Here is a 14,800-nt window from a genome sequence, read left to right as displayed (position 1 = left end):
TCCATTCCTGGCACAGGACTGGCAGCTTCGAAGGGTTGTAGGAAGGATTCTCTGGAGGGTGAGAGAGTAAGGGAGGGTGGTCACTCCGAGAACCGTCAGGCACGTCCAGCCGGTTGAGCATCCAGGCCGGAGGCCGTCACGTGACTCCAGGCCCTCCGGCGCCCGAGGCTCCCTTCAGCGCTGTTCCTGCCCCGCCCCGCCCCTCGCGTCCGTCGGCCCGAGCTTCCCCCGGCGCTGCTGCCACCTCGCGCTCGGAGGCGTCACGGAACGTGCTCGCCTCTCCCCCTCCCCCGCCCTTCCCCTCTCCCGCCCTCCCCCACCATCCCCTCCCTCGCCAAGACTCGCCGCCGCCGCCGCAGCCGCAGGAGTAGCCGCCGCCAGAGCCGCGCGCAGCCATGGCCGAGAACCCCGGCTTGGAGAACCACCGTATCAAGAGCTTCAAGAATAAGGGCCGAGATGTGGAGGTGAGTGTGCTTCCGCGGCGGGGGGGGGCCCGCCCGGCTCGCCCGCCCGGCTCGCCCGCCCGGTCGCGCCGGCCCTGAGGCGACGGGGAGGGGCGGGGGGCCGGCGCGACCCGGCTGGTTCTCGCCGGCCCGCGGTGGGTCGGAGTTGGCCGCCGCCTCCCGTCCCCGCTGCCAGGGGGCCGGGCGGCGGTACGTGGGCCGGGCTGCAGCCGCCACTCGGCGGCTGCCCGGTGCGGAGACCGGGAAATGCCGGGGTTTTCGGCCCCGTCACGCGGGCGCGGCCTGCTGTCGGCGAGGAAGAGGTATGGAGCTGAGGCGGGGTCCGCGGGCCGGGGCCTCGCGCGCTGGGGATGCTGCGGCCGCGGTCTCTCGCGCTGAGGGGGCGGCGCGGCTCTCGCCCGGCTCGCGGTGCAGCCTCCCGCCCGGCATGGCCCCCTCAGCGCCTCCCGCGCTGCCGCACATGGAGCCTCGGCTCCGCCGGTCCCCGCGCCTACCTTCGGCGAGCCGGGCCCAGGCGGGGCGGTGGCGGCCCGCAGAGGGGGGTGGGGACCAGCTGGGTAACCGACTTGTTTGAGAGTGGCGGATGGGGGAGGGTAGGATGCGCCAGGACCATTATCTTATAACCCGGTGCGGTTCCCTGGAGCAGTCATGCTGAGCTTCTCCCAGCTTGTACTCTCGTTAACCGCTGGCATTTGGAGCAAGCCGAAGGTGGACAGTAGTTTCCCGTCTATTGTGTGGAGGGCTTTGGAAGAGACGTTGTTCCGATCTCCGCTCCCAGGACCTGTTTTCTTAGCCTTTTCTTGTAGCGGAGGGGGTGTGCATTGAAGGATCATTCCTTTGACACGTTGTACTGAAATAAATTGGATACATAGGCTCGGAAGGGCCTCTTGCTCAAAGCTGGTAGAATGTCCAAGTGGTTGCAAAACTGTAAACATTCATCGCGGTCACTCAGTTCGTGCATGTTGCCATTGTCTCATTAAGGTGACATTAGCAGGTACTGTTTGCAAACTCGGCTTCTGCAGGCAGCGCTAGAGGTCTCTCTGCAGCTACTGAACGCTGTGTAGTGTGGTGCACAAACTTCACTGGGACTCTGACCTCTGGATTTGCTAGGGGGAAGGTGTTTCAGGTCCACAGCCTCCTTTTCTAATACCAGGTGACACAATTTGCAGTTTTGTCATTCTTGCTCACAGATCAGTGTGACTTAAGACAGTATGCATTTGAGAGAAGGTGGTGGCGGGGGGGAGGGATATGTCATTCAACGTTCTGTTTTGTAGAAAAACAGAAAACTCAGGCTGTTTTTCGGAGCTGCCAAATTAAATACTAATTAGGAAATACCGTAGAATTCCCATTTGACTGAGACGAATAAAGGTCATCTATGTCTGTCCTGGTCATGATTAAGCTTCTTTTAGGGGAAATACTTTTAAGCAAAAGTGAAACTTAGGAATAGCAACAAGAAATTTGGGGACTGCCTCTGATTTTTGGTCCACTTGATGATAGGAGTTAATTTTGAACTTTTCCCATCAGTGTTGTTGAAGCTTACGGCCAGTTATAAAGCAAAGCTTAATGTAGTTTGAAACATTCCGGTATTGTTTGGTATTGTTTGTATCGAAGTAATTAATAATCTTTCCACTTTGGGGTGTTGGTACAGGCTTTTGTCTTTTTTTTTTTTTTTTTTGCCTCTGTTGTGTTCTGGGAACTGAGTGATAACGTAGAAAGGACTCCTGCACATAATAGGCACACGTAAATGCCTGCTGATGATCAGACTGTAACCAGTAACTTCTAGATACATGAAAAAGATGCCTGGTTGCTAACTAAGCATTCCAGCCTGAAAGTATTGATCACAGCATTACGATTCCCAGGATACAGGAAGGAAACTAAGGCATGAAAAGTAGCAGACATTGAAATGGTAGTTCCACATGGCAGGCACTTTACTAAGAGCTTCATTGATAACCGCTTTTAGTTCTTAGGACAACTTTGTGAGCAAGGTGTAGCATTATCCCCACTTTACAGGAGGAGAGTACTTTAGATGACGAAGCTCAAGACTCCTTGTACAGGCTGCACAAGGTCATGGAGTGGGTATGAGCATTCATTCATTGTCTGTTGGGTATATAAGGTTGCTCAGTCTGTATATCGAGGTGTTTACTTTTACAGTTCAGTAGGATTGTAGGAAAGTAACTGATCACTACAGTGCAGTAACATCAATAAGTGTATGCTGAGAATGCATGAGGAGATCCTGACTTGGAGCTGAGCAGTCAAGGGAGATGTTCTCTTTGATTCCTAGTGGATGAATGGGAGTGAGTATCCTGAAGGATGAAAGAAAGTTAGCCTGGGAGAGGGAGAGGGCATGGAAGGGGCACTTCAGACATGAGGGAGCAGTAACTGAAGAGTCCTGAGAATGTAGAGCTCTTCAATTACCACTGTAGTTGGACTTCTAAGAGAGAGGGATGCTAGAAATGTGACTAAAGGGTGAACTGGGGTCAGATCTGCTCAAGTGCCTTTATTGTGGAATTTGGTATAACTAACACTAGACACCTTGTCTAGTTTAGTCTTATCCTTTTTAGAAACTATTACACTAGAAACTTAGGTTGCAACTTAGCTCTGTGACTAAATAGTAGTGATTATCAGTCTGTTTAAAAATCAGTGAAATATACTTTGATGAGCTATCAATCATTCCTACCTTTTCTCCTACAGACTAGATAAAAGATAAAACATTATAGATTATATAGCCAGCCAATACACAAGTTAAGATGCTAGGTGCAAGAATAAAACACAAATTTTGTAAAAAAAAAAAAAAAAAACATATAAGTGTGGAGTTATGTCAGGAAATTGTGACTAGGGAGAGGGTTGAAGAACGCAGTTTCATAGTTGGGAATGGCTTCATAGACAAAAGGTTGGTGAATTTTATAGAACAGATGTACTGAACTTGCACCGGGCACACAAGAAATTAGTGAATAAACATCTGGGTGAAAAAGAAGAGAAGTTAGATGAAGAAGAGGAGATGGGACTTTAAGGTTGCCTGTGGTGGTTTGAGAATATTTTTGTGGCAAAAGGTTGTTGATAAGGAACTTCTTGATAAGGAGATCTGAAGGAATTTATTTCAGAGTAGGGTTAGGAGGTATAACATGATAACAGCGATGGAAAAAGGTGACTGGGCAGAGATAACTAGAATAAATTTTGGAGGCAAGGTACTGTTACCCATATGTAAGGAGGAATTTGCCAAAAAATTAAGACCAGGGATGGTCCTAACATGGAATGAGGATTTGAACCTCCTCCCCTTCTTTTCTCTTCTTCTTTGTAAAGCTCACTGGAGAGAAAGGAGATAAAGGTTATCCTGAGCTTTATAGATGGAAGTAGGGGAGGGAATAATTATCATGGTCTGCAGTTTAAGGCTTAGGTAGGGGGAATGGATTTTGTATCTAAAACTAGGAAATACATAATGAATTCCATTTAGTGAATACTTATAAATCAGACTTGCAGGTAATTGCCACCTGAGTCGAATGTTCACTTCAAGGATGTGATATTTTAATCTGTGACAGAAACGAATGATTATTTAAAAATTCTTAACATTTATTGAATGCTTACAGTGTACCTGTACCAAGTATCAATTCTTTATATGCGTTATTTAGTCTTATGACGTATGTATGTATTATTATCCAGGAAAGCTTGAGGCTTAACAGTTCTTAAGTAGCTAGCCCCAAGGCCTCGGATGGTTTAAGTGTCAGTGCGTGTGCAACTCTTTGTGACCCTATGGACTGTAGCCCAGCAGTCTACTCTGTCCATGGGATTTTCCAGGCAAGAATACTGGAGTGGCTTGCCATTTTCTTCTCCAGGGGATCTTCCCAATCCAGGACCACTGTGCCACCTGGGAAGTCCCTTTAGGTGGCAGAACCTAAACTTAAAATGAAGCTGCCTGACACTAAAGCCAAAACTCTTGCTTACTGTGCTTTACTGTCTCTTCACTGAATAGAACCTAAGACTTGACTTGTATGATGCACATCTGAAAGTTAATAAATGGGGAAAATAATTAGGAAATCTTGACTATATCAGAGAAATCCCTATTCCTCCCAACCCAGGGATCAAACCCAGGGCTCCCACATTGCAAACAGAGTCTTTACCAGCTCCAGCTTTACCAGAGCCACAAGGGAAGCTTGGGAATACTGGAGTGGGTAGCCTCTCCCTTCTCCAGGGGATCTTCCTGACCTGGGAATCAAACCGGGTTCTCCTGCATTGCAGGCAGATTCTTTACCAGATGATCTATCTGGGAAGCCCTTTTTGTTATTTTAAAACCTTGCTAATAAATTTTTTTGACATTCAATTTATCATTTTGATTTATCTTTTATTTTTTTTTAACTCTTAGAAAGTTTGCCTGTAGTAAGAAGCCAGTTTGTTGGTTTCACTGAAAAATAGTAACCCATATTCTTGGCCTTATCACTTAAACTTTAAGCTTCTGTTTCTTTTGTTTATTTATTTTAAAATTATTTTTTAATTGGAGGATAATGCTCTAAAATCTTGTTTTGGTTTCTGCCATACATCACCATGAATCAGCCATAGGCATACCTGTGTCCCTTCCCTCTTGAACCTCCCTCTCACCTCACCCCATCCTTCTAAGTTGTCACAGAGCACCAGGTTTGAGCTCCCTGCATCATACAGCAAATTCCTACCTGCTATCTATTTTATGTATCGGGAGGAGCTAAGATGGCGGAGGAATAGGACGGGGAGACCACTTTCTCCCCTACAAATTGATCGAAAGAGCATTTGAACGCTGAGCAAACTCCGCAAAACAACTTCTGATCGCTAGCAGAGGACATCAGGCGTCCAGAAAAGCAGCCCTTTGTCTTCGAAAGGAGGTAGGACAAAATATAAAAGATAAAAAGAGAGACAATAGAGTTAGGGACGGAGACCCATCCTGGGAAGGGAGTCCTAATAGAGGAAGTTTCCAAACACCAGGAAACCCTTTCACTGGCAGATCTGGGGGAAGTTTTTGAATCTCGGAGGGCAACCTAACTGGGAGGAAAAATAAATAAAGCCCACAGATTACATGCCTGAATCAACTCCCAGCAGAAAAGTACCCCAGCCGCTCACATCCACCACCAGCAAGTGGGGGCTGAACGGAGAGGAGCAGGTGGCATTGCTTAGGGTAAGGACCGGGCCTGATGCCCTGAGGGCAATCGGAGGGAGCTAACGTGAGAGAGCAGCTTACACTGTGGGATAGCAAGAGAGAGAGAGAGAAAATTAACCTGCGAAAAGTGCTGTTTTATGTATGGGAATGTATATGTTTCAGTGCTGCTGTTTATTTGTCCCACCTCTCCTTCCCACTCTGGGTCCACAAGTCTGTTCTCTCTGTCTTTGTCTCCATTGCTGCCCTGCAGATAGGTTCATCAGTACCATCTTTCTAGATTCCGTATATATGTATATATGATATTTGTTTTTCTCTTTCTGATTTCACTCTGTAGGTTGAGCTACCTCAATAGAATTGACTCAAATGTGTTCCTTTTTATGGCTGAGTAATAGTCCATTGTATATATGTACCACAACTTCTTTATCCATTCATTCATTTGTTGATGGACATGAATCTAGGCTGCTCCCATGTTCTAGCTACTGTAAATAGTACTGTAGTGAACATTGAGGTACAGGTGTCTTTTTCAGTTATGATTTCCTCAGGGAATATACCAGTAGTGGGGTTGTTAGGTCTTATGGTAGTTTTATTCCTAGTTTTTTTTTTTTTCTTCAGGAATTCCCATACTATTCTCCATAGTGGCTGTATCAGTTTACATTCCCACCAGCAGAGCAAGAGTGTTCCCTTTTCTCCACACCCTCTCCAGCATTTATTGTTTGTAGATTTTTTGATGATGGCCATTCTGACTGGTGTGAGGTGATACCACATTATAGTTTTGATTTATATTTCTGTAATAATGAGTGATGTTGAGCATCTTTTCATGTGTTTATTAGCCATCTGTATGTCTTCTTTGGAGAAATGTCTGTTTAGGTCTTCTACCCACTTTTTAATTGGGTTGTTTGTTTTTCTGGTATTGAGCTGCATAAGCTGCTTATACCTTTTAGAAATTAATCCTTTATCAATTTCATTTGCTGTTATTTTCTCCCATTCTGAGGGTTGTCTTTTCACCTTGTTTAGTTCCTTTGCTGTGTAAAAGCTTTTAAGTTTAATTAGGTCCTATTTGTTTATTTTTGTTTTTATTTCTATTATTCTAGGAGGTGGGTTATACAGAATCTTGCTGTGATTTACATCAAGGAGTGTACTGCATATGTTTCCTGTAAGAGTTTGACAGTTTATTTATTTTTTAATCAGAGGATAATTGCTTTACAATGTTCTGTTGGTTTTTGTCACACAACACACAATCAGCTATAAATATACATATATCCTTTCCTTCTTGAACCTCCTTCCTTGGCTTCAGTTTTTAATACTAGGACTAAATAAATATTTTCTTATCTTCAAATTTAACTAGCATTACTAAACTTGTTTCTTTCTCTGAAACCTCTCTTGGCAAGAGATATACCTAACTATTCAAGCTTAAAAACCTTATCCTCGGCTTTGATTCCCTTCTTCTTCACCTTCACTTTCCTGTTAGTCGTCTGACGAGCCCTCGTATGTTCATCTTTGTTACCAGTCTTAACCACTGTGCCCTGGCATCGGCCCTTGTCGTGGTCCCCTACACAGCCTGACAGTGCCCAGGCTTCCCTGGGTCTTTCCTCCCAGTGTAGCTTATGGATTGATCTTTCTGAAATCTTTCTGTAGTACTTTTCTGGCAATCCATCCCATTGCATTCAGGATAAAATTAAAAGTCCTTAGTATGCTACACTTAATGTTACAAAAAATTCTGCCTTTTATACCTTACCTACCACTTCTTATATTTCCTATACATTTTGTACATTTGTATACATTCCTGTATACTTGCTTTTCCTGTCTGTTTAGTGGGGCTCACTCTGACAAACTCTTTCTTCACTCAGACTCCTCCATACATCTGTGAGACACCAAGATTGCAGTTCCTCCAAATATCATTATAGTTCAAAAAAAACCCTTCAGTAATTCTCCACAGGGCCTTTCTTGACCAGTAACATACTTAGTACTATTATTCACTATTTTTTTCCTTCCCTCTAATGCTTTTCTCTGAGGTTTCCTTTCTCTCTTTGGTATAGATTGCTGTGACGTACAACAAATTCTCTATGTGTATAACAGCTGTTACAGTGGTGTCTGTCAAAAAGCCCACTGAGGCTGGGGACCTTGGGTTATGACTGGACACTTACTGACCAGCATGGACAATTTATTTAATAAGCACTCTTTAAGAGAGATTAGATAATATAGTTGGGAGTGAAAAGTACAGTTTAAGATATTAATAATTTCTTTTATTATAGACTTTATGGCATTAATACTGTTGGCTGACCCTCCATTGACAGTCTGTTCTACTATAATATATTTCTGTAACATAAACTAGTTCATATTTGAATGTTAAAGAGGAATAATGTTAGTTCATGCAAAATTCATGTAGGCTAATACTTGGTTTTTACCAGCACATGAACAGTTTAGCCCTCCCAAGTAACAGGAGTTGAACACAAGTAGTTGAAGTACAGAAACAGTTGAACATGGCAAGCTGAGGAGTATGCCTGTTGGCTCCCATGAACTGTGTGTTCTGTCTTAAAGGTGCTTATTGTTCTAGCTGTCTTGATGTATTTCCCTTTCTTCCTAGTTTTGCAGAACGTGAAGTTTTTCAGAACTCTATATGTCCTGTAGCAGAAACACTATAACTATCTTTTCTTGAATTCACTCTCTGGACATATAATCTCTCCTGGTCCTTCTGCCTCATTGATGATTATTTTTGGGTCGTCTTTCCCAACTCTTCTTTCTACCCATTGAGTATATGCATGCCTTGAGGTTCTGTCCATAACTTGCTTCTCTGTGGACTTTTTCTTGCCCACATCAGAAGTTGCCTTAGTTTTAACAACCATTTCATTGTGGGGAACTTAAGTCTGTTTTAATCATCTACTGGAAATTAATCATATGAGCATCACATCAGCTTCTTAAGCTCAAAGTGTTTAAAGCCTTTGTTTTTTTCTTTTTTCTGTTTATGGCATCATCACTCTCACCGTGACCTGGACTTGAAATTTGAGAGCTTTCCTGGACTCCTTCCTCATCTTCCACGTTCAGTCAGATGCCAGTCATGTAGCTTGAATCTCTGCTGTCTCAGGATTTGGGCCCTGCCTCTCTATTCCCCTCCCTCCAGCCTACTTTCAGCCTTGTTACTTAGCATCTAGCAGTTGAAAGTTGCCTGCAAAGTGGGGTTCTTCCTTCAATTCATGAGGCTTTGCAGTGAACCTGACACCTGATTATTTCCCCAGGTTCTGTGTCCATTCCTCACCCCCCAGCACCATGCCTTTAAGCTCTGGCAACACTGAATTTCTTATACGCTTATACATAATCTGGAATCCTGCCCTCCCCTGCTTGCCAATGCTATTTCTATTCTCAGGGCTATCCTGCTGACTGGAATATCCTTCGCCGCCTCCTGTTGCCTGGCTAATTCCTACCCCTCCTAATACTCATCTCTTCTGAGAGATCTTTCTGAATCTCCCTTCATCCTCCCAGTTGTTAGCAGCCTTTCTTCCCTCACTGTGGTTGGATAATTTTTTTTTGTTTTTATTTTTTTAATGTTTTTATTATGTTTTATTTGTTTCGCCTCTATGTACTTCCATTGCTGTGGCTGGAACAAAATAAACTTAAAATGTTTCCTGAATGAGGACATTCATTGTAATTTTCCTGAGGTATGTTTTCTTTTTTTAACTGAAGTGTTCAATCTTTTAGTGCTTTTTTAAAAATTGCTTCCCCACAAAAGCCCAAACTTTTAATTTGATAGGTTAACTCCAATACTGTGGCCACCTGATGCGAAGAACCGACTCACTGGAAAAGACCCTGATGCTGGAGAAGATTGAAGGAGGGAGGAGAAGGGGATGACAGAGGATGAGATGGTTGGATGGCATTACTGATGCAATGGAAATGAGTTTGAGTAGGCTCCCGGAGTTGGTGATGGACAGGGAGGCCTGGCGTGCTGCAGTCCATGGGGTCGCAAAGAGTCAGATGCGACTGAGCGACTGATCTGATCTGAAAAAATATTGAGAGATTAAAACACAGGCATAGTAGGATTTTCTTATACATCAGACATGATAACTTATTCCCAAAGACTTTGGCTACTTCTCTAAAAGATAATGCATTCTTAAATAAATACCACATCACCCTGACACAGTTAATCATTTCCTGATAATGGCTAATATAATCCTCATTTAAATTTCCCCAGTTGTCCTTTGATTTTTTTTAAAAAAACATTTGGTTGTTAAAACCATGATTACACAAGATCTGATCACATTTGGTTATGTCTCTTGAGTCTCCTTTAATCTAGAACAGGCACCTCCCACTGTGCTTATCATACATAATATAAAATTTACCATCAATATATCTACACATAAATATAAAATTTATTATTAATATATATACATACTATAAAATTAACCAATTTAGTGTACCCTTCTGTGGCATTAAGTACATGTGCATTGTTGTATAACCTTTCCCACTGTCCATCTCCAGGACTTTTTCATCTTCCCCAGCTGGAGCTCTGTCTCCATTAAACAGTAACTAAAATTTCCCCTCTCCCCAGTTCCTGGCGACATCTCTTCTTTCTGTCTTTATGAATTTGACTGTTTTAGGAACCTCACATAAGTAGAATTGTATAATGTTTCTCCTTTTGTGACTAGCTTATTTCACTTAGCATAATGTCTTCAGGTTCATCCATGTTGCAGCATGTGTCAAAATATCCTTCCTTTTTATGATGGATTAGTATTCTATTGAATGGACATACCACATTTTACAACATTTACCCACTGATGGATTCTTGGATTGCTTTTACCTTTCCGCTGTTTTTCCCCACCATTTTAAAAAAATGGCGTTAATTTGGTGAAGGAAGAAATCAGATCCGTTTTCTTATATTTAGTCAAACCATGTGAAATTGCCATTTTTGCAGTTCAGAGCTGCCAGGTATCATCAAATTCCTATGGTTCAGCTTATTAGGCTGTCCTAATTACTGAGTATGTCTTTCTTTGTGGTGTTGATTAACTTATTTTCCTATTTCTTACTACCCTCTGAGGGTAGTAAGTTCCTGAAACCCTCCAGTTTCAGGAAACTGGAGGTTAGTTTTAAAGGCTTAATTATCTTTAAGCATTCTTGATTTTAAAAAACTTGTCAGTTGGTGATGCTGGGTAATATATCCCAATAGTGATGTTAGACTGATCAGGTGGTTCGGATGATAACGAGTAGTTTCATGTTATTATGTCAGAGTTACCATATTTGGCGAGATGAATTTTAGTTGTTTGTGTGAGATATGATAAAGACTTGAATGACATTTGAAGTGAAAACATCTCCTGACTTTTTGGGTAGTAAAGGAGTTAGAAGATGTATCTAGAAAATCTCACTTCAAGGTCAGTGATGTTCTCTGTCCATGACTGACAGCATTCCTACGTTCACTTTTTTTTTCTTCTTAGTGTAAGGTTTGGTTGTATTCTCATTTCCAAGTCTCTGTTCCTTTACTTTGAAAGTAAAGCAGTATTAAATAGGTAAGGACAATGTAGCTATCCTTTGTGGTAGTTTTGCCATTAAGAAAAAAATTGTCACAGCTTAGGTTACCAACATAAACAATTAAAACATGGTAGAATAAATCATGACTATATTTACTTGGAATTAATCATTCCAAACTGGTGAGTTTTGGGGGTTATGAGTTTTTTTTTTTCCTTAAAAAAGTTTTTTTTTTTGGCTGTACCTAGTGGCACGTGGGATCTTAGTTCCCTGACCAGGAATTGAACCCATGCCCCCTTCATTGGAAACTCTTGAGTCTTAACCACTGGACCGCCAGGAAAGTCCCAATTCTATTTCTTTACATGCCAGATTTTTTTTTTTTCTTTTGAAACACTGGTGTTTCTAAAAAATGTTCTATGCATTAACTACTAGGGAAGTTCAGTTTGGTAGGAGAGACTGACATCTAAGTACATATTTAGTGTGCAGTGTGATAAGTTCTGTGATATAGATACATAATTGGCAAAGTACTATGAGAACATGGAGAAAGGGAATGACTCTATCTGGGGAAATTGAGTAAGGTTACACAGAAGATCACTCTTGAGCTAGGTCTTGGAGGAGGAATTTGCCAAGACAAAGAAAAATAACATGAATAACAGTGATTACATCATAAAGTGTTAAAAGCATGGCACGTTCAAGCACCAGTTGGTTTGGTGATCTTGTGTCTATTCCCCCTTCTTCTGGAAACAGCACTCTGATTTCACCTTTGGAAGCTACTCTTCTTTCATTGGATACCTCTTGTTGGAATTTTTAATCGAAAGCTCCTACTTCCTTTGGATAATTACAGTGTTTCACTGTTTCTGAATAACACAAAATGAGCCAATCACATGCTATCCCCTGGCATGTAAATCTGGTACTGGGACCTAAGTGATTCATCCTAGAGAAAGTATTGTGAAGAAATCTTCCATTAATTCCTGCCACCTAGATCTTTGGAGTTGCTTTCATCCTGTTTTGTTCATAGATCTTATTCTTTAGCTTTTCCTTTGGTTCTTTGAATTTTTCTATATTTTTCTAGTAACTTCTCTTGTGTCTTCTTGCTTCCTTTTTATATCTTAAGTTAACTGAAGTTGGTTTTTTTATTGTTTGCAACATATCTCTAATTTAAGGTGATGACTGTCCTGGTTTGGTTAGGACTGAGGGAGTTCTCAGGACACAGGACTTTCAGGGTTGAGACCAGGAAAGTCCTGGGCAAACCTTAACAGATTGGGTACTCTAACTGAAACAGTTCAGGAGTAGGGATAATGAGTTTGGGGAGTCAAACATTGTTCAGATGGAAATGCTCAGTATGTAGCTGAGAATCATCTGTGTAGAACTAGCTTGCTTCACTTATTTCAGTCAGCAGTTATCTGAATTCTGAACTAAGTGAGGGATGAAACAATCAAAATATCAATAATGAATTATTGTTGAGCATTTACTATGTACAGGGGACTCTGCTTATAAGAATACTCGTAAATAACCCTCACAAAATTGCCATTATACAGATGAAGAAAATGAGTTAAGTAATTCATTTAAGAAGATACAACTAGGATGAGGCAGAGCTTGTGTTCAGTTCTAGATTTCCTAATTGAAAATCCTGTGCCCCTTAATGACCATTCTCCTACTTTGCCTCAGGGTCCCTGCTCGAGGAAGACTAGTACGGAAACAGGGTAAAAGCAAACAAATTATTATAATGAAATTATATAGAGAATACACTGGGCACTTAGGGGAACAGTGTAGGTGAGTCAGAAGAGGCTTCATGGAGATGACTGCCTAAGCCGAAGCTAGAAAAATGTGTAGTCATTTGGTAGTAAATTTTGGGTGGTCCTGAAAACACCATCATGTGCTCTGGGGAATGAAACTCATTTAGTATTTCTTACAGGGGGAGTGATTAGAAAGCTGGAAAAGATAGGCTGGGGCCAGACTGTGAAAAGGCTTCCCTGGTGACTGGGACAATCCGCCTGCCAGTGCCGAAGACCCAGGTTTGAGCCCTGGGTCGGGAAGATCCCCGGAGAAGCAGCCCGCTCCAGTATTCTTGCCTGGGAAATTCCATGGACAGCAGAGCTTGGTGGGCTACAGTCCATGGGGTCACAAAAGAGTTGGTCATGACTTAGAGACTAAACAACAGCAAGATTGTGAAAAGGCTTTATTGTGGGGAAAATTTGACATGGGGAGGTGAGTTTGTGCATTGAGAACGATTGCTTTGTTTGTTCCATAGGAGATGGATTGGTGAGAATGGGAACAGAGCTTGGAAGGAACAGGTAGAAAACTCTCAGCGGTCTCAGAGATGGATTGTCTGACTGATAGCACTGGCATTGGGTGGCAAAGGCAAGAAGTTGTCAGGACTATTTACCTTCTAGAACAGAAGTTAGTGAACTTTTTCTGTGAAGGGCCACAATGTTTTTAAAAGCCTAAATACTTTGGGCTTTGAGTGCCATAATGTTTATGTCACAAGTGTTCAACTCTGCTGTGAGCATAAAAGCAGCCATAGACAATAGGGAAACAAAGCTTATTTACCAAATCAAGTGGAGGGCTGATGTGGCTCACAGGCCCTAGTTTGCCTACCCCCATTCTAGGACGATGTGGCAAAAATTTGGAAAATAATTCAAACGGTGATTAGAGTGTTTAAGATAATGTATTAATAGATAAGGGCTCATAGAGATAAGAAGAAAAGAGGACTGGAAGGAAAGAACCCCAGGAACCACATCATTTTAGAGTACTAGTGAAAGTGCCACTGAAGAATGAGTCTGCAGGAGACTTCCAGCAAAGTGGGCATCAGAACTTTAGGGGACAAGAGTCTCCTGAAGGAGGGGTAGCAGTTGCAGTATTAAATGCTGCAGAGGACAGGTATGATGAGGACCTGAAATAAACTGTTCATTGTCATTGGAGACTAGTGATTAAGTGGAAAACTCTGAGAGTGGTGGAGGCTGGGAGCAAGATTATAATAGGGTGGGAAGTGAGTTAGAGTTGATGTAGTAGATAGAATCAGTCAGTAGAAACTCAGTTTAAGAAACTTGGTGCTCATGGGAAGGAGGGACTACAGGTCATCTTGAGGCGGCAGTATGAGTAAAAGAATTATTTTTGTTGTTTATCAGTTGTTGAGCAGTGTGGGATTGGCTACTGTTTGTAGGCTAAGTGGAAGAAACCAGAGCAAAAGAGATTAAGGACCTAACTAGCTAGAAAAGGAATAAATGATTGAGTCTGGCATACTGGGGAGCCATTAGGAGGTGAAGTAATAGATACATACTGTGGTTAGGTTTGGAAGGGCTTTCAGTTGGAAAGGACTTGGAGAACTAGAGAGAGAAGTGAGGATGGGCTGCGGTAGGGTGGAACAGATTATGCCTGATGGCCTGTGTTTTCTTTGACCGAGTTATCTCCAGAGAATAGAGTCTAAGAGAGGTAACACTTGAGGTTAAAGATTTTGGGGGAGTGCAATGAAGGCCTAGCTGAGATAAGTACAGTCATCCCTTGGTATTGGCAGGGAATTGGTTCTAGGAGCGCCTGGAGCTCCCCAAATCCATGAATACTCAAGTCTCTTTGTAAAATGGCGAATGTAGTATAATGAGTACATTTGGCCCTTAGAATCCAGGCAGACCGATGGTACTATAGTGTATTTTGGTAACAGTTGTGAACAGTTTTCAGTTGATTGTGTCAGATTTAGCTACAAAAGCATCCTGAGTTATAGTTAGAATTGTTAGTTAAGCCAAATATAAAGTGTAGAAATCATACTTAC

At 42.4% G+C, this 14,800-nt stretch overlaps 1 protein-coding gene across 2 annotated transcripts in view; it reads left to right on the top strand.

The window, feature by feature from the left end:
• The first annotated feature begins 312 nt into the window (after positions 1-312).
• KPNA3 (karyopherin subunit alpha 3) overlaps positions 313-14,800 on the top strand; it is a 90,045-nt gene continuing 75,557 nt past the window's right edge. The window contains exon 1 of one of the 2 annotated variants that reach the window (XM_061133653.1): positions 313-464. In XM_061133653.1, the coding sequence (XP_060989636.1) occupies positions 396-464 (69 nt within the window). In that variant the 5' untranslated portion in view covers positions 313-395. The remainder of the gene's footprint in view (positions 465-14,800) is intronic. The other variant, XM_061133654.1, reaches the window with a different exon arrangement.

Source organism: Dama dama, chromosome 30 (genome assembly GCF_033118175.1).
Source record: "Dama dama isolate Ldn47 chromosome 30, ASM3311817v1, whole genome shotgun sequence".
NCBI classification, from domain to species: domain Eukaryota; kingdom Metazoa; phylum Chordata; class Mammalia; order Artiodactyla; family Cervidae; genus Dama; species Dama dama.
The sequence above is the reverse complement of the archived record's forward strand: the minus strand, read 5'-3'. Positions and strand labels throughout refer to the sequence as shown.